This window comes from Phascolarctos cinereus, unplaced genomic scaffold, assembly GCF_003287225.1.
Source record: "Phascolarctos cinereus isolate Bilbo 61053 unplaced genomic scaffold, phaCin_HiC Scaffold_1;HRSCAF=81, whole genome shotgun sequence".
Lineage (NCBI taxonomy): Eukaryota > Metazoa > Chordata > Mammalia > Diprotodontia > Phascolarctidae > Phascolarctos > Phascolarctos cinereus.
In genome coordinates, this window is record NW_027555514.1 from 34,159,583 (window position 1) to 34,179,406 (window position 19,824).

Below are 19,824 nucleotides of genomic sequence, written 5' to 3' on the forward strand. Positions count from 1 at the left end.
TTTTTCTATATACCATGAATCTACTCTGTGTGGTGCCTAACACATTGCTGATAGTTGTTATATGTGAGAAACAAAGTAATTTGACTTGCTGACCAACTGAAATTTGATATATATATATTCACTGAAATAACTTTTTTTTTTGGGGGGGTCAGAGCCATGATTTCATTGTGGAGGGAATGCCTATGGAGAAGACTCTTCTACTAAAAGGAATTATCAACTGTTTCACAACTTATAGTCTTAGAAAGTTGCCTGGGGCCCATGGGAAGTGACTTGCTCAAGGTCACATAGAATGTGACAGGGGCAGGATTTGAACCCAGGTCTTGCTGACTTTGACATTGGCTCTCTGTCACTGCTTCACATTGCCTCTCCATTATGATATTAACTCCGGTAAAGAGATGGCATCACGGCTAATAGCCACAAGGACAGCAGTCTTACTGGTTGCGAATGAGTACATTTTCCCCTATTTTCTCCTCATTGCTCTTCCCCTGGATCATTCTTAGGGGAAAGATCACAGTGTACCTCTGAGAAGAAACATCTCAGGCATCCTCTTCTCCTTTTCTAACAATACTTTACAAGGAAGTATTTCTTTTTCAATCCTGAGGGCTCAGGACTCTGAACACAAGTCTTGGGAACAGCAGTCCTTCCAGACCACCAGCCCTGCTTCTATCTCATTCCATCACAGCCATCATTGAGGCAAGCAAATCATGTGGAAGAGGGGCCAGTCGTCTCCATGAACTATCCACCAGATGCCAAACAAGGCAGGTACGCTAGCCTAGCTGAAGTAGCAAGGCCCCTTGAGTGTGAGAGGAGGAGCACGTGCCAGGCAAGCCATAGTATCACCACCAACTTGTCCACCATCTCCCCTCAAACCCTAATGGAGACCGCTCAGGACCTAAAGCCAAGAGCCTTGCTTCCAGTCCACTGCTCTCAACCATCATCCCAGAAACAACCCCTTGTGGAGACACAGCCTGGAAGTGCTCCTGTCTTTGTACCTATCCCCAGTGCCTGGGGCAATGCCCAGCATAGTTGATACTTGCTAAAAAGCTTACTGAATTCAGTTCGATTGAACTCTAGTTCATCTCCCATAAAACCAGATCAAATAGAGAGAATTTGGCTTCAAAGATCGTTGCTATATTTGATGCTAAATAGGCAAACTCAGTTAACTTACTGTTCTCCTTACGTGTTGCAAGGACCACTCAGTCATCTTTCTATCAAGGTAAATGTTTGTGTAGAATGCTTTCTTGCTATCTTATCACATAGACCTGTCCACATTGGAGATCATAAGAAAGACTTTGTCTTAGCTTGGTGTTTTTTCATAAAGCAATTTCAGTCATGACTATTGCATTTTACCAAAGGGGCAGAATGGGGTTGGGGTGGCTAGGGAGGCTTTCACATTTTGAAGAAGAGAATAGGAATGGAGGATCAGGAGCAAACCTGCTCAGACTTATCGATGCTGCTTCAGCAAGTAATCATTCTTTTTCCTTCACCAGATGCAGAAAATCTATTCTTTTTTTTTTTTAACCCTGATTAAAGCCATCACCTGCTAGCTATCTGTGACAGACATCTTTCTACAGGCAAAAGCACAAAGGTGGGCACGGCCAAACTCTCTCAAGTCCTCCTTGATATAGTTTAGCTACTGATACACTCCAATTAAATGAGCTGTCACCAGATAAACTGCAGAAGAAACCTATGCTCCTCCACTGCATGGGCAGCTGCTATTTCCTCTGTGTAACATTGTTTTCACAGATTAGATTTGTCTTCAAAACAGGAAAACAGGGTTACCAGTTGATAAATGGTAGGCATTTGTGCCTTCTGAAAAACATAGGCATCTTCTGCTAAATCGCAGATTAGAACAGTAACAATGGCTATGGGAGTATGGGAAAGGCAAAAGTGACGCTAAAAGCCTGAATGGTTCGCAATCTTGGCCAGGTTTTAATCACACTGAGAATCACCTAAGAACGGAAAGATGTGAAGACAGTCCTCCAACCTTTGGATACAAAGAAGGGTCACTTCTGGAGAGAGGACTGGGTAGAAGGCTGACCTGCTATAGGAGGAGTTACTCGGGGATCCTGCCTCATTTGTTCAGAACCAAAGTCAAAAGTCTGGTTTTCCTCATTAGTAATTCCATCTTCCGTTCCATCCACAATCCTATTTAAAAATAAAAGGGAGCACATTTGAACAGGTGTATAAACAAGCTGGGATTTCTATCAAAGCATTCATTTATGAAAGGCACAATTGCGAATATTTCTAGTGGTAAATCGGTATGTTTTTCTACCATTTGAAAGAATAGAGAGCAATCTAGTTTAGATGATGGATGGAAGGACTTGGAGGTAAGAAGAGTTGGGCTCAAGTCTGGCTTCAGACATATGGGAATTAAAGATCATAGATTCAGAACAGGAAGAGACCTTGGACATTATATTGTTCAACTCTCTCATTTTCCAGAGGAGGAGACTGAAGCTGAGAGAGGGTTAACAAATGTATCAAGGATATATGATTTCACAGTTTGGAATTTCCAGCGTGAGAATTTATTCCACCAATGCTTATTATAACTCCTTTGTAACTTCTAGTCTGAGAGAGTTGTGCTCAGCTCAGAAAGATGTTAAGGGGCTTGCCCATGGTAATGCATCTAGTCAGTGACTAGAATGGATCTTGAACCCAGGTCTTCCTGGATCCAGGTCCAGTATTCCATCTATTACACCACACTGCCATTATATAAAAATATATGTACATATATATATATATATATGTATATGTATATATATATTATATGTATATATGTATATATGTGTGTGTGTGTATATATATATCTATAGATAGATAGATAGATAGATAGATAGATAGATAGATATTTAAAACAGTACAGATGAAATTTAGAATTCAATTTTAGAATCACAATTTCATTACAAATTCCACCCAGAACTTCAGATTTCAACATTCCACTCACCTGAGAGCTGGACTTTTCCTCCAAATCTGCTTCACCCAGAAAGAAAATGTTTAGCTTACCAATTGCAGCATCCCAGAAATGCACTCAATGACACCCTCCTGGCTTTCAGAATGTCTTAAGGTCAAGTGTATGGGGTTCACAAGTGGATGTGTAGCAGGATTAGAGTCAATGTCTCCTGTGCCTTCTGATGGCTGAGTAATTGCTCCAGACTGAGTTACCTCTATTCCTTCCTACTAATCTCATCTTCCTCAGTCAGTGGAACCAGCAACTTTAATGAGAGATTCTCTTAGGCAAGTGCTCCTAGCCCCTAGGAGCTCAGAGGACGCATGAAGACAAGAAAAGAAGAGACAGCCATGGTCCCTTAGCTCAGTGGCTCCACCAAGCAAGGATCCCCACCCCTTTTGGAGAGGTTAATGATTGGTTATTTTGATTAAAAATAACTAGCTAGGTAGAATGAATCCAGCTTAATAGTTTTTGGGGCAAAACCTTGCCCCCTGTCCCAGGGTAGGTGCTTACTGGCTGGGGAAGGGTGATTAAATGTGTAACATATGTGAATGTAATGGAATATGATGACACTGTGAGAAGCAATGAGAATAATGGTTGGAGAATCTTTGAGAGCTGAGTTCAAGTCCAGCCACTGATTACCTACTGGCTGTGTGACTCTGGCTGAATCACTTAATGTCTTGTTGCTCTAGGCAATTTACTGAGACTATAAGGTTCAGAGCACATTCAAATCTGCTACAAGCAGTTGTCTCATTGGGAGTTACCTACCAATGAAATCACAGGTCCAATTCCCCTCCCCCCAAAAAAAAAACACACCAAAAAATTCATACCCAACATCAGTGAATGAAGACTAGAGGAATAAGGGAAAATGTGTATGAACTGATGAAGAATAAAAGAAAGCAGTGCTATGAGAATGATGTAAACCATGGCTCCACTAATGTCAAAGAAAAAAACAGAACTTCAGTCAAGTACAATGGTCAATAATGGTTTCAAATGACTGATGTTGGAACATACTGACTTCATCTTGGAAGAGAAGTGGGGACCCATGGGTGTTGAGTGCTGCATACTATGTCAGTTACAGTTATGGCATTGGGTGGTTTTGTTGGGTTGCTTTCTTCCCTCTCCTTTTACAGGGAATGGTACCATGAAGGGCGTGGTGAGGTCTTTTTTGGGAAACAATTGTGTTATACAAACAAAATTCACTAATAAAACATCAAAAATAAAATAAGTACAAGTCAAGTGTAATGCTTTTATAAGGGGGTATCCACAAATGTGCTGTTGTCCAGGTCTATGTGACTTTTCTCTTCCTATAACTATAAGGTAGTAGGGACAGAAAGAGCCACGGATGGGGGTACTTTCAGCAATCATGTCACTCCCTACTCTTTTCTGCTTTTTGAGGAAGCTAGGTGGTATGTTGGATAGAGTCCACTGACCTAGAGTCAGGAAGACTTGAGCTTCCGACTCTTGTTAGCTACGTGACCCTGGGCAAGTCACTTAACTTCCCTGAGTTTTCTTATCTGTAAGATGAGTATAATATCAGCACCTACCTCTTAAGGTTGCTGTGACAATCAAATGAAATAACTTAGGTCAACCACTTAGCAAACATTAAAGCTCTAGACAAACATTGACTATTATTGTTATAGTTACCTACCCTTTAAAGACCAGCTTTAGTCTCACTTTGCCCATGAAACTTTCCCAGACACATTTGGTCTACAGTGAGTTCACCTACTGCTGAGCTGCTCAGTACTTATGTATGCATCCTGTCTTTGCTAATTATCAACAAGTGTCTTCTGTTATCCCTAAAGATATCATTTCACTAGTGCTTTGTTGTTTGACTTTTCCTGTGATTTTGCTTTATCTTGCCAAATGGCAACTGGTTTAACCTGTCAACTGTACCCTCCCAAAGGGCATTGCTTTTTCAAAAAATTATTCTTACCATCACATTTTGCAACTTATGATTTTGGCTAATACAGGTGAGATGAAAGAATTCCAGCCATCTTAGAGTCAATGTTGAACTATCAGAATCGAACAACCTGGGCTGGCATCAGGCTATTGGCTGCTCAGGCTCAGTACTCCAATAAATCTTATGCTCTACCCCCACTGGAGCACTCATCACAGAGCCATATGTGCCGTAAGTACTCAATCAATGGCTATTGACTTACTGGGGCTTAGGCTGAGTAGCTTTCACCTCCTTCCTAGGAAAAGCTCAGTTCGGCTCACTTCCATCACAGTCAAGTGTTTGCCCCCTGCTACCTACACTTTCTTTTCACTTGTTTCTTGCTAGTGGCTTAACTAATGCCTCTGCCAGGAGGTGGAAAGTCATTTTTTCACAGTTCTTCCAGACTCTGAAAAGACCTCTATCAGTCTTGTACACTAGCTTCCCAAGCTGGGGTGATACGGAGATGCTTTGCCATTTCAGACCAGGGAAAGCTCAAACACACCATGCCAGAGGGCATCCCTTTGTCTCAGACCGTGGTGACCACTTTGTATTCACCATGGTGTGTGTGTGTGTGTGTGTGTGTGTGTGTGTGTGTGTGTGTACTCAATCAAACACTGTATGGCAATCGGTAGTGGTGGATAGAGTGCTGCACTTGGAGTTAGGAAGACTGGAATTTAAATCACACCTCAGATATTTAATGTTTATGTGACAATAAGTAAGTCACTGCTTCAGTTTTCCTATCTGTAAAATGAATAAGTTGGATTCAGTGGCCTCTAATATTATTTCCAGCTCTAATTCTATGATCTGCCTGTTCTAGGAAACACACACATGCATACATATATGTGCATATACATATATGTATGTGGATAAATAAATGTATATATACAAACACTTGTATACACATGTCACACATAGACTATGTGTATATGTACATGCTTGCACATACATGTGTTTGTATGTATATATATATAAATAAACGTTATTTCCTCTGACGTAACATTGGCTCCTTGAGAGTGGGGGACCATTACAGTTTTGGTTTGTATCTTTAGCATCTAGCAGTTTGTGGCATATAAGAGGTGCTTAATGAGTGCTTGTTAATTGACTGACAGATTCCAATCCTTTCCATGAGCAGGCCTTAGGTTAAGCATTAAGGTCTTCAGAATCTGAGGCTTGCCTGGCAAAGTCGTGCATATTTGCAGAGTTGAAGCACATATTCTGTTCCAGGCTTCTGAGTGTGAGGCATTAAACAATACCCCCTGTAGGGGAGACCATCTTATTCCCGTTTAATAACCTATTTGATAGCTTTGCAGGCTGCAATAGTCAATTGCCTATTAAAAATAGCCTTGTCTATAGAGCCAATATGGATTGGTTAGAAATCAAATGCACCTGTGAACTGGGTTATAGGATAATGATTTTAGAGTTGTCAGGGCTCTTAAAGTCACAGAATCAACAACTCAGAGATAGAAGGGATTTTGGTCCAGCCTATGCTTGAAAAAATAATCCTTTCTAGATCACCCCCTACCAATGCTCATCCAAATTTTGCTTGATGTCTTTCACTGAGGGGGGTTCCCAGAGCCTCTGCGGGCAGCTCATTCCACCTTGGAATGGCTGTCATTGTTGGAAAGGTTTTTCCTGACATCAAGCCTCCACTGACCTCTTTGGAGCTTCTACCCATGGCCCCTAGCTCTGCCCTCCAGCGTCAAGTAAAACAAGTGGACTGCCCTTTTCACAGGAAAAACTCTTCAAACAATTGAATACACCAATCATCTCTCATTTCCTGGCTGAGTCTTCAGATTAAACATTCCTGCATCCTTTGTCCAATCCTCACGCGACATGAACTTGAGGCCATTCCTCACCCTACTTGCCCTCCTCTAGACACATTCTAGCTAATGAATGTCCGTAAAATGTGGCACCAAGAACTGAACACACAAATAATAGCTAGTATTTCCATAGAGCTTTAATCTTGGTAAAATGTTTTACATATATCATCTCAACAACCCTGTGAGGATTATCCCCATTTTATAGATGAACAAATTAACATGAGAGAGGTTAAGTGAGTTATCTGGGGTCACATAGCTAGTTAAGGTTTAAGGAAGGACTGAAATTCAGGTCTTCCTGATTCCAAACCCATCATTTTATTTTCCATGCCACGTAACTAGCTGCCTCCAATAAATATATTTTTCTAGATGCTATGTGACCAAGGCATAGAACAGGTAGGCTATCTCATCCCCAGAGGCCATGTCTCTCTTAATTCAGCCTAAGATTGCATTAATTTCCTTGGCTGCCATATCACTCTGGTGAATAATATTGAGTTGTTGAGTCATGATCATGTGACCTTGACTATGACTAATGCATGCTTTCATGATGGCCTGACCCTTCCATTTTCAGAGTGCTAATATTCATCTTCATTTCATTCTCATCTTTGTGTTTATATATTCTATTAGATTGTTTTTAATTAAGACTAGAGTCATGTTATACTGCTTAAATATTTTTTACTGACCCCAATCAGGGAAATACACCACACACACACACACACACACACACACACACACACACACATACACACACACACACACCCACCCCTCTCATTTATATGGGCAAATTGGATCTATGAATAGGAATAGATCATTGAAATCATTGGTAACTTCAAACTTCATTCAGTAGTTAAAGCTCCTTCACATTAAATTTTTCATAAAAGCTGCCAACATGGAACACCCACTGAAGAGTGAGACCATCACTGACATTTCTTACATTTACTGAGCCCTTTGGGGATAGTGTGATGGGACCTTGGCTAAGTCTACCTGTGGTTCTGTAATGAGGAGGTTGGAAAAGTTGATCTTTAGAGTTCATGGGCTTTAAAGCAAGATGGACTTCAGAGATTTTCTAGTCTAGCTTCTATAGTCTAATCCTAGTTCTAGATTCTCTAGTCTAGTTTCTAGTCCAGGCAAAGGAAGTAGCTTACCCAAGGTCACATGCCAAGTTAGTAGCAAAGCTAAGATTCCACCCAGGTCCTCTGACTCCAAATACAATACCCTGAAATCCTTTCCATTAGAAATATTCTGTGATTCTATAATTGGTTAAAAACAGTAATGAAAGGAGCTAGAGACTGAATTATTTATCATCTGGACAACTACTTGAATCGTGGAGGGTTAGTCAGTCATGAGATGAAAAGGAAGATATGAGCTAACCGATTACCTTGGACTGAGATCAGGGGGTCCTGTGGTATTAAGGGTTGAAAGGTGCAGCTTCAGGTTTTTCTCCCTTTTTTTGCTGTGTAAATGGAGGTCAGTTTCCTGTTTGGTTCTTGGAGGGTTTGAGCCGCAGACTCTGATAGGTGAGTGGAAGGGCATGGTTCCTGAGGCTAATTGCTTTAAGCTTATGCCCAGATAACTTTTATTGCTTCCAAATTTCTTGTTGCTTGAGGAGGGGGTCCCTCTGGTGTTTATGGGGGAGAGGGTGGCAGTCTCCTCTTCTTCTCCTTCTTCATCCTCTTCCTCATCTTCCACTATCGATGGGAGTCTCCTGTTTATGCTGCCATTTCCTTTGGGCTCCGTCTAAATTAGTGAATAATACAGATTTACCAGGAATACAAAGCATTCTGCAGAGGTACATTGTTCATGCTAATTCCCCCATGGAACAAAGTCAAATCCCCTAGAGGTTTACTTCTCATTAAAATTAATATCATTTGTGAGCCTACTGTTATTTACCTGGGACCTTAGTCCCTGGAGGATGTCCACATCAAATAACAATCTGACCTTCAGATTCACTCTCTGAATTCTTGCCACCAAGAGATATTTTCCCTCTCTTAGTTTTACCCCAATTCTTCGAAGTTTCCTTGTGTGGATGCTTTTTTACCAGATTCGCCTCTTCATTCTAATTGCTTAGTTTCATGTAATACCTTTGCAAAACTCTTGAGGGGCCGTCAATCTTAAAGGACTGTTATGTTATTCTAGAACAAGGGTCTATGATTATGTTTAAAAATGTTTTGGTAACTAATTTCAACATAATTGGTTTCCTTTGCAATTTATTTTATGCATTTAAAAACATGCTTTCGACAAGTAGTCCATCAGCTTCCAGTCCAGTCTAGCTTCACTAGATTGCCAAAGGGATCCATTAGCAAATGAATGAAATTGTCAGGCTTACACCTATCTGGGAGACTGAAGTGAGGCCTAAGGGAGAGTACAGTAGAGTAGGCCCAGCAGAATACATCATTATTCCAGAAACATCTGAAACAGGATCTGAGCTGTGATGAACGCCATAGTGTGGGAGAGGAAGAAATGGGAGCAGTGACCCTCAAAAGCATTTGTTCCTAGATGAAGTTGTGAATAATTAACACATAGGACCTGGGCACAGAGGGGATCGCTGAGGCAGTAGTGGTAAGAGTGTGAGGGGCAGCAGTACCCCAAATTGGTACAACTGTAATCATCTCTACCTCTTCTCCCTTTGGCCTTGGCCCAAGACTAGACATATGACCAAGGGAAAATCACTTTACTGCTCTGGGCCTTAGTTTCCCCCAATGTTAAGTTGAAATCTTAACACTTATTCCACCTTGGAGCTAGGGTTGTTGTCAGGGAGCCACTTTGTAAATTTTAAATGGGAGTTGTTATTTTAAAGACTATTGCGTGACCTTATTTGCACTACTCTTCACTTTCTATTAAGGACAACACCATCTGACTTTTCTTGCTTCCCAGAGTTATAAAGATGTCTGAGAAGGAGGAAGAGTGGTTAAAAGAGGAGAGGGGGAGGAAGGGAGGGTAGGAATGAATAAACATTTATGTGGCACCTACTATATTCCAGGCACTATGTCAAGGTCTTTACAAATATTATTTCATTTGGTCCTGTGACAAAATTTTTTTAGACACAGTTTCTGGGTAACAATCATTTTATTAATAAGACCACCATGTTTATTAATAAAAGGGTGGTCATTTCGCTGTCTCTCTTAGACCAAAGACCCCTTCTGCCAGTGGGTTCACAGCCCTTCAAAGAGTAGGTGTTGCTAAGGAGGGGCAATCAACTCTGATTGGTCAATAGGTAATAAGAAAATGAATCTAACAATGAGAGGCTGGGCTATATTACAGTGAAGGTCTTGGGGTATGTGACCTGGATCTCTCAAATCTTGGTCAAAGAGACTTTGCCATTTCCATGTCACCTGTCTGACAAAAGAGAGAATCAACACTTCCCCAGACCTGTCTGGACATGAGCTGGAACGTAGTCATTAGTCCAAACTTAGAATTTCTTTTACTGTCTGACTAGATCTTGGCCTGGGTAAATCTTTAAGAAAGATTTCCCACACTGGTTGGTTTCTGGATGAGAATGTAGAAAAGGAGAAAAACCTTGGTTCTAACACAGTAATTATTAAATACAAAAGAGAGACGATCATTTCTCAGACTCCTTATATCAATGTCGAAAGGTAGATGCAGTTAGAATCCCATTTTGCAGCTAGGAAACTAAAGCAAACAGAGGTTAAGTGGCTTACTCAGGGTCTGAGCAATTAGTAAGTGTCTGAAGCCGTATTTGAATTCCTAGTGTTTCTATCTCCAGACCCAGCAGTCTATTCAAAGTGGGCTCTTACAGTCCCTAAGCATACAGGACAATAGATATGGGGCTGAGACAGAGCTGAGAGATCATCTAGTCTACAAGTGAGGTAACTGAGGACCAGCGAAATTAAGTGATTGCTTCAAGGTCACACAACTGTTATGAGGCGGACCCAGAATTTAAACCCAAGATCTCTGACTCTGAATTCAATGCTGTTTTCTTTGTACTCACACATTTGAAATTTCCTTGAACAACCTGGAAAAAAGAATTAAAACCCCAATACTGATTTTGGAGGGTATTAAAATGAAAGTCTTTTCGTGAAATTTTACACTTATACTTGGGTGTTTTTAGCCACCAAACAAACCTGAAGTGGCATGGCATAGTAGAAAGAGAGCTGACTTGTAAGTTAAGAAGACTTGTGTTCAAGTCTTGCTTCTAGAACATCATCTCGCACATCAATTTTGGAAATGAATTTTTTATACATACAGACGTACCTGAGAGAGTGTGGATTTATTTGATAGCCTTGATATGACCTGTAGAAACAAAAAACAAAGAACCATATTGTCAATGATATCAGAGTAAGAGGCTGGGGACTGGAGAGAATATTAATTGGGTGTGTGTGAAGAGCACCGTCTGTTTAGCAAACTGAGTGCGAGGTAAACAGTCTCTACCACCCCTCACCCGGGGTTGCTGGAACATAGAAGAGTTCACTGAGCAGTAACTAAGACTTCAACTTGATACAATACGCATTTATTAAGAACCTACCTTACTATGTGCCTGACACTGGGGAGATAAAGGTAAAAGAGCAATGTTTTCTGCACTCAAGGAGTTTACATTTTACTGGAGGCAAACAACACACATAGTTAAGTAAATGCAAAACACAAACAAAATAAAAACAAAGTACTTCCTCAGAGGGAAAGGACCAGTGACTGGGGCTGGGGTTAGGGATAGGCTTTATACAGGAAGTGACACCTGGGCTGAGCTTTAAAGAAAGTTAGGGACTTCAAGAAGAGGAGGTAATGAGGGAGTGTTTTCTAGGCAGGAGGCATGGAATTGTGCCTGGGATCTGGGAGACTGACCATCATATAGGCTCTGAAAAGGCATGGAGTTGGCAGATAGAATAGCAAGGATGCCAGTTTAGCTGAAACTTAGGGTGTGTGATGGAGAGTAATGCTCAGTGAAGGAGAATAATGTATAATAAATCTGAGAAGGCAGGTGAGAGTCAGGCTTTAAATATTAAATGGAGGAGTTTGTGTCTTATATTAGAGATCATTTTGAGACACTGGAGCTTATCAAGCGCAGGAAGTATGTGGCCAGCCTGGTGCCAGCACAGGAAGTACATGGTCAGACTTGTGCTGGAGGGAAATCAATTTGCCAGCTTAATGGAAGATGGATTAGTGATAGAATAGAGGGGAGGCAGGGAGACTCAGAGGATATTGCAATAATCCAGATTAGTAGTGATGAGGACCTGAACTCTGGTGAAAGCTATGGGAGTAGAGAGAAGGAAATAGATTGAATATAAAGCTGTACTGGAGGAGATTAGATAAGATTGAGCAACTGATTGGATAGTGGGTATGGCTATGGATATGGGTAGGGTTAAAATGCTAAGGTGGAGAACTCAGTGCCTTGAAGGATGACACTGATCTTAATGGAAAAAGGGAAGCTAGGAGAGGAAGAGTTTTGGAAAATATTTCAGTTTTGTCCATGCTGAGATTGAGATACAGCAGAAGTGTTAAAGACATCCCCGGAATGCTCCTGAGTGGGCCCAAACCAGATTAAAAGGTAATTAGGAAATTAACAAAATAAGGAAAAATATATTAGAATACAGATAATGGTAATATTTTTTTCTCAGTCAATATGCATCCCACTGGTTTAATGGCCCCTGTTTCTGTTTGAGATTGACACCACTGCCTTGTAGGACAGGATATCTCAATGTAAATAATCAAAAGGCAATTAGTGATGCAAGGTTGGAGCTGAGGAGAGATGAAGGCTGGGAATCATATGCATAGAGGATAATTGAATAGTGGGGAGCTTATAAGATTACCATGTGAGAGAATATAGAGGGAAAGGAGAAGAGGGCCTAGGGCAGAGCTTCGGGGGACAGAGCTTTAGATGGTCAGTCAATAAACATTTAATAAGTACCTACTATGTGCTAAGCTCAGTTATAGTGTGACATGGATGGAGATCCAGCAAAAAAAAAAAGAAAAAAAGGGAGAATGAGAAGCAATGGTCAGGCAGAAAAGAGAACAAAAAGGTGACAAAGTCACAAAAAGCCAGAGATGAGAGAACATCCCGGGAAGAAGGTGATCAGCGATGGCAAATGCTATAGAAAAGTCAAGAAAGAGGCAGAGAAAAGGCCCTGGGATTTGGCAGCCTTTGCCAAAGCAAGAAAGCAGTTTCATTTGAGTGATGAAGTTAAAAGCCTGATTATAAAGGGATGAGGAATGAGAGAGGAGACAAAGCAGAGGTGATGAGTTTAGATAGTTTTTCCCCTTTTTTCTGGGAGCTTGAATGTGAAAGGGAAGAAAGAAAAATAGGATGATAGCTTGTAGGGTTAAGTACATTTTTTTTTTTAGGGTAAGGGAGGCTTGAATATTGTGTACGAAGCTGAGAAGGAGCCAATAGCTAGGAAAAGACTGAAATTAGAAAGAGAACAGTTGGACTGTGCCACTCATGATCCCTGATAATTTTACCAATGATAGCTGCAGAGGAGTCCCAATCACTATTTGGATCATTATTCTGCAGCAAAGACCCTAAAGATGAAAACAGTGAGTCTGGTGATTGGAGGGAAGAGATTGGTTACGTGCCCAGCTCCTACTGATGGGGATGGGATCTGAACCCCTAAAAGGAAAAGACCATGTCTTTGGGATCTGGACCCCCAAAAAGAAAATCCCTTGACTTTCCCCAAATCTCTGGTGTTTGCCTGGGACTGTGTAGTACACTCTGTGGCTATGCCCCATCTCCCAATTCTGTTCTGTTACCTACCAATTGCCCTGGCCACTTCTCGCCCTTAATCCTATCTAGACTCCATTCTACGTAGGCCACATGGTCCAGGTCCCTGATATTCTGTTCACCCCAGCTTACTGGCCACTCCCATCCAGATCCTTCTTAGACCCCCTCCTCCCGTCACCCCAGACTATTTGGCCACTCCTGGATCCCTCCCGCAGTCTTTATGTATGTAAGATTCACCTTGTCTCCATTAAGGTGCTCAGATTCTTAAGATCTGGCTTGTTTGCATTAGCGATATAAATGCTTAGATTCCTTAAGAGTCTGACTAATATGGCAACTGTTCTAATAAACCTTGCCTTTGGCTGAAAGAAGGCTTGGGTCAAATTCATTTGGGCAGGACCTGCGTGTGGTGATTTTGGGGTCCCAGCACTCCTAAACCTCTAAACCTCACATTACCACATGACTTTTTACACACCATAGATATTTAATAAATCTTTTCTTGAATGACTGAATCATTATTCACCCCCCATTTTCCTTTCTCCTTTGTTCTCCTGTGTCTGACTTACTTTTTCACACTGTCTTTCTTTTAACTGCTTTATCTTCCACATTTTCTTACTTTACCTCTACAAAAATTAGAAAACCAAAACAAAATGCTAAACTATGGACTCTTGTTTTGTCTTTAAAGAAATCTATTTTTGCGACTCTCCCTCCCTTCTCATATTTCCTTAGGATTTCAGGAAAAAAATTGTCCACATTTGTCTCCTTTATTATTGCAACTCTTGGCTGTGAATAGAATCATAGATCTGGAGGGAGAAGGGACCTCAGATGTCAACCTGGTAAATTCCTAATTCCTAATAAAGAAAGTGAAGCCTGGAGATGTGAAGTGACCTGTTAGAAGTCACAAAGGTAGTAAGCTGTAGGGACAGAATTGGAGCTCATGTCCTCTAACTTAAGTCCAAGGTCATTCAATACTAACTGGTAGGGCCTGGCTTTGGTCTGAATTCAACCCCAATCTCAGAAACTTAACTAGCTATAAGCCTCTATTCAAGCCATTTAACTGCCGGTTGCCTCAGTTTCCTCAACTGTAAAATGGAGAAAGTAATAGCACAAGGTTGTTGTGAAGATTAAATGAGATAATATTTGTAGTCACTTAGCACAGTGCCTGGCATACAATAAGTGCCTAAGAAATCCTTCCTTCCTTCCTTCCTTCCTTCCTTCCTTCCTTCCTTCCTTCCTTCCTTCCTTCCTTCCTTCCTTCCTTCCTTCCTTCCTTCCTTCCTTCCTTCCTTCCTTCCTTCCTTTCCTTCCTTCCTTCCTTCCTTCCTTCCTTTTCTTCCTCACTTCCTCCCTCCCTACTCTCTGTCTATGACCTATAAACAAATCTGCCTGCAAATCCAGAGCTCTTTGCACCAATCCCATGGTAGGCAAGGCCTGTGTCTTTTATTTGAATGACAATTCTGTGTTGCAACTTGCAACCTATATACTGAGGAGCTTAATAAATACACCAGCCTGAGCCTTCAGGGCAGTTCAGACCATACCATTGTACTGTAGAGGGTGTATTAAAAATGAAAAAAACAAAACAAAACATTCTTTTGAACATATAGTGAGAAGCTCTAGAAATAATGACATATCTTGGAAAAAGGCTTCAGGTTACATCTAAATTACTTTTTTCCTGAATGTGTTTCTTTTATTTTCAAGTGGTGATGAAATAATACAAAATTAGCATCGTCTGACTTGAATTAAAAAAATAAAATAAAAAGAAAGACTCCTGGAGGGGGGAAAAAAAAAGTCTGCCTAGTGAGACAGACTGAGATTCTGTAATTATGTCAACCTCTCCCTGTTTTTCGAGCTGATTAGGGAAATCGTTCTGTTATTATTTATACCAATGTAAGCCTCATTACTGCTGTGCAAATATGCTTCATCAATGTTTAATTTTATCGGAGCAGTCAACGCATTCTACATCTGCTTTGCTGTCAGAATGCGCCTTAATCAGAAGCATTGTACACATACGTTTTGTAATAATTCCCCAAACAGTGACAAATAAAACAGCTGAATAATTAAAAATATGAAAAATAAAACAAAATTATAATCCTGTTGCTACAATGAGATGTTTGATGGTCCTCTGTGTTAGAGGGAGCTGTCTCGGCCTGACAGAAGAGCCATTTGCCAACAATTTATGCAGCAGAACGTAAGCTCCTGGAGGGCAAGTAAAGGTTTTATGTTTGGCTCCATATTCTCAGCCCCCTAGCATAGTTCTGATGTACATAATAGGACCTTAACAAATACTTATTGATGAAGGGGCCTGTTCACTGGTGAACAGTGAAATGAGCAGAATGAGGATGTAAAGTGCTTCATACACCTTCATGCCCTATAGAAATAGTAGCTACTGTTGCTTCTGTTGTTGTTGTCCTTGTTACTCTAACAACACTGTAAAAACAGACAACTTTGAAAGACTTAGGAATTCTGATCAACCCAAAGACAAACCATTATTCCAGGGTTCAAGTAATGAAGCATGTTGTCCAACTTCTAACATAAAAATGGTGGCCAAAAATATGAAAAATGAGACCTGCAGTTTTTTTTTTGGTGTGATCAATGAATGTATTTGTTGTACTTAACTCTACACATACACACACACACACACACACACACACATAGGTACATGCACACATGTATACACACACACACACACATATATACACACACATATACATAGATGTGTGTTTATATGTATATATGTGTATTATATACATGTGTATTATATGTGTATATGCAAATATACATATTTATTTATTTTTACATGTATTTATTATTTCTCCTTCCTACTGTTACCAACTGAGTAATTAAAAAAAGAAGGAAAACCCTCATAAAAATAGACTTTGCATATTTGTTACAAAGGTTTCTTTTCCTGTTTCAGCTGGGGGATTATGGGAGGGAGAGAAAATAAATGTTTGTTAATTAAAAAATTAATTTAAAACAGAAAATAAAAACTAAATACATGTTTATTGAGTTAAATTATGTGCAAGCAAATCGCTGGGCTAAGCACTTGGAGAACTAGAAAGACTGTGAGTGGCTGCCCTCATAGAGCTTTACTCTAGAGGGGTGTGTCTAAGAATAAGGCACATAGCCATATTCAATGCTACATAATGAATAAATACCAAATATTCCATGAATCTCCTTTATTTAAGTACTCCTCTGATTCCTCATGGTGTGGAAGGATCTTGGGGTTCTTGAAGGCTCAGCCAATGGACTACAAGTTCTGTAAGGTCCTACAACAGCTGGAAGGATAGGGAGTGCACATGAACCTGATTGATTGATGCTTTGCCTTTGGTCTGATGACAAGCCCTGCTGAATTCAAGAGGTTCATTACCATTTTCAATCAAAGAAACCCTCAAAGACCAAGTCATGGATCAGTTGTGATCTATATAGCTGCAAACAGAACCCAAGTGGACAGAACTGCAAATCCTTGAAGTGCACGATAATTATAGTTCAGGAGAAGCTAATGAGGATCTTAAGAAAGGCACAAAATACTCCCTGTAAATGTCTTAGCATGTGTCCACCCCGTGCCAGGACCTGAGAGCAAGGCAAAGCTTAGAAAAACAACCAATAGACATTTAACAAATATCTACTGTGTGCTAATGACTTTGTCAGACCTGGGAACTTTAAGAGAAAGCTGGAACATTCTCTGCCTTCAAAGAGCTTATATTCCATCTGGGGAGACAATGGGAATGTAACTAAAACATGAGCTCTGCCATCATGGAGCTTGCAGTCTATGCACAAGCTATGGTCATCAACATTATTATTATATGAATTAGTTATTAATATTTCCCCAAATTGCTTTTCTGACAGACCATTCAGTCATGTGTTCACACATGCACACGCATGCAGAGATTTGTGCAAAAAAGTAGGTTGGATTCTCTTTTTAAAAGATTATCTTCCATCTTTCCATCTGTTTCAGGTCTTTTTTTTTCTTCTTTAAGTAAAATAAAGGAATAAGTATAAGTGACTGGATATTTACACTTAAAGCACATCCATATCAGTTTGATCTTATATTTGTATGTTTGGGTTCAAATCCATAAAGTACAAAGTCATTGAATTTTCAATGACACCCAAGAAGTGCTCTTGGCCAGGTCTGTAGTCAGGAAGACCTGAGCTCAAATCTGGCCTCAGACACTTATTAGCTGTGTGATCCTAGGACAGTCATTTAATCCCATTTGCCTCAGTTTCCTCATCCTTCAAATCAGCTGGAGAAGAAAATGGCAAACTGTTCCAGTATCTTTGCCAAGAAACCCCCAAAATGGGGTCACAGAGAGTCAGACACACCTGAAATGACTGACAATAACAACAGAAGTGATCTATTTACTGGAGATGCTGCAATTTCAGGACACTCTGAGTGAAAGAATTATTGATCAGTGCCTAGCGACTCCTATTTAGTTAAGAAGAGAAAGGACAGAAAAGAGAAATGACTTCTTGCCATGCATATGGAAACTTTTAAAGAACTCAGCTGAGTAGGAATATTTCCAGAATCAGTGGCTTGGGACAGATAATTACCACTAATGTTAATGGAATTTATACAGTTCCTGGCCCCCAAATGGAGTTGAGATTCACTGGCCCCCTGTGCCCTGGTTTTGCTTCCGGTAAAATACCCCTTCTCCAGCTTGTAAAATCAGCTACTGGGTAATTGTAGCAAAAGACAATGGTGAATTTGACAAGATTTTCCAGTTGCATGCTGAGGATTTGCGCTGCCAAAGCAGGTCTATTGAGATAGGCATTCAGTCTGATGCAAGGGGTTTGATCAACAGTGCTCCCTCATGCCCTGTTAAAGTTAATGCCTAATGCTTAATCTGCTGCAAGAAGACCCTTAACTGATTACGTACCCTGGGCAAGACATGGAGCCACTGCCTATTCAGAGTACAGAATGGGGACATAGTGGAGTGGAGACTTCTGCAGTGAGGAGACCTGAGGGCAGTTAACTCGTGACTCCAACTCTGCCAAGCTGTGTGACCTTGGACAAGTCACTCTGAGCCTCAGTTTCCTCATCTATAAAATAGGGACCACAATACTTTCTTTTCCTGCCTCAGGTGGTAGTCGAGAGGAAAGTGCTCTGCAGACCTTTGAGCAGGAAATATCTTTAAGGTGGGGTATTTGTGGCATAATGGTTAGGGTGCTGGATTTAAAGCCAGGAAGATTGAGGTTCAAATCCTATCTCAGATATTTACTACCCATGGTATAGTGGGAAGAGCTCTGGAGCCAGGGGATGTGGGTTCAAATTCTCTGACACTTACTACCTATGTGACCTTGGGAAAGTAATTTTTGCTTCTCTGAGACTCAGTTTCCTTATTTGTAAAATGAAGGACAGCATGGTACAGTGGGAAAACAGAGGCTTATTGTGAGGATCAAGTAGAGAGTGTATATAAAGTGCTCTGCCACCTTTAATGTGAGTTCTGATGATGTCATGTAAGGCCTACACTCTACAAGGGAACCTGTCTGTTAACCTTCTCTGTAATTCTGTTGCTGCCAAAAAGTGATAGCAGTGCTGAACAAGCTGATGATAGCCTCTCTTGATGACAGCCTCCTCATTAAGTAATTCACTCTTTAAAAAGAATTATTTTAATTATTAAAGAAAATTTCAAGATATTAATTACTTAGTAATATATTGTTCATTATAACATGTTCTATAACACAATGTGGCATATAATACACATAATATGTATTAGTTATAAAATAATATAAAGAATGTTTCAATAATGACTGCTTTTTGTGGTTAAGTCATTTTTAGTCATGTCCAACTCTTCATGATCTTATTTGGGTTTTCTTGGCAAAGATACTGGAGTGGTTTGCCATTTCCTTCTCCAGCTCATTTTATAGACAAAGAAACTTAGGCAAACAAATAAGTGATTTGCCCAGGTCACGTATCAAGTAAGTATCTGAGGCCAGATTTGAACTCAGGAAGATATGTCTTCCTGACTCCAGGCCTGGCACTCTATCCACTGTGCCGTGTTCATATACCATATGTATAAATAGAAATATACACAATATATTATGTTACATTTTCATTATAACATATATCATATAATACAGAATATGTATTAACTAATATAATAATGTTTCAACATGCTACAAATTACTAAAATTGTACTACTATTTATTACTAACAATAAACAGCAAAAATATTTTAAAATAAATGACTATTTTTTAATTATAATTACTACAGTGGATTTTTTTAAAAAAATATGTCTTCTAAAGCACTTCCCTTGGCTTCTTTGCAGAGTGGAGGAGCATGGATATGAATATGCATATAGCAGCAGACTTTTTGGATGCACTGTTTAGTTTTGCCAAATTGTTCTTTTTCCACTTTTTTAATTCTTTGTTATCGGCAATTACTTTCTTGGAAGGAGAAGGAGAAAGGACACTGGGAAATGATGTAAAAAAATCAAAAATAGCACTAACATTTATT

General features: G+C 40.1%; 1 protein-coding gene across 1 annotated transcript in view; it reads right to left on the reverse strand.

Moving 5' to 3' along the window:
• KCNH8 (potassium voltage-gated channel subfamily H member 8) overlaps positions 1-19,824 on the reverse strand; it is a 388,604-nt gene that overhangs the window by 28,056 nt on the left and 340,724 nt on the right. Inside the window, exons 12-14 of the mRNA XM_020987205.2 lie at positions 10,916-10,954; positions 8,082-8,440; positions 2,042-2,148 (exon numbers count right to left, since the gene is read on the reverse strand). Coding sequence (XP_020842864.1) covers positions 2,042-2,148; positions 8,082-8,440; positions 10,916-10,954 — 505 coding nt within the window. The remainder of the gene's footprint in view (positions 1-2,041; positions 2,149-8,081; positions 8,441-10,915; positions 10,955-19,824) is intronic.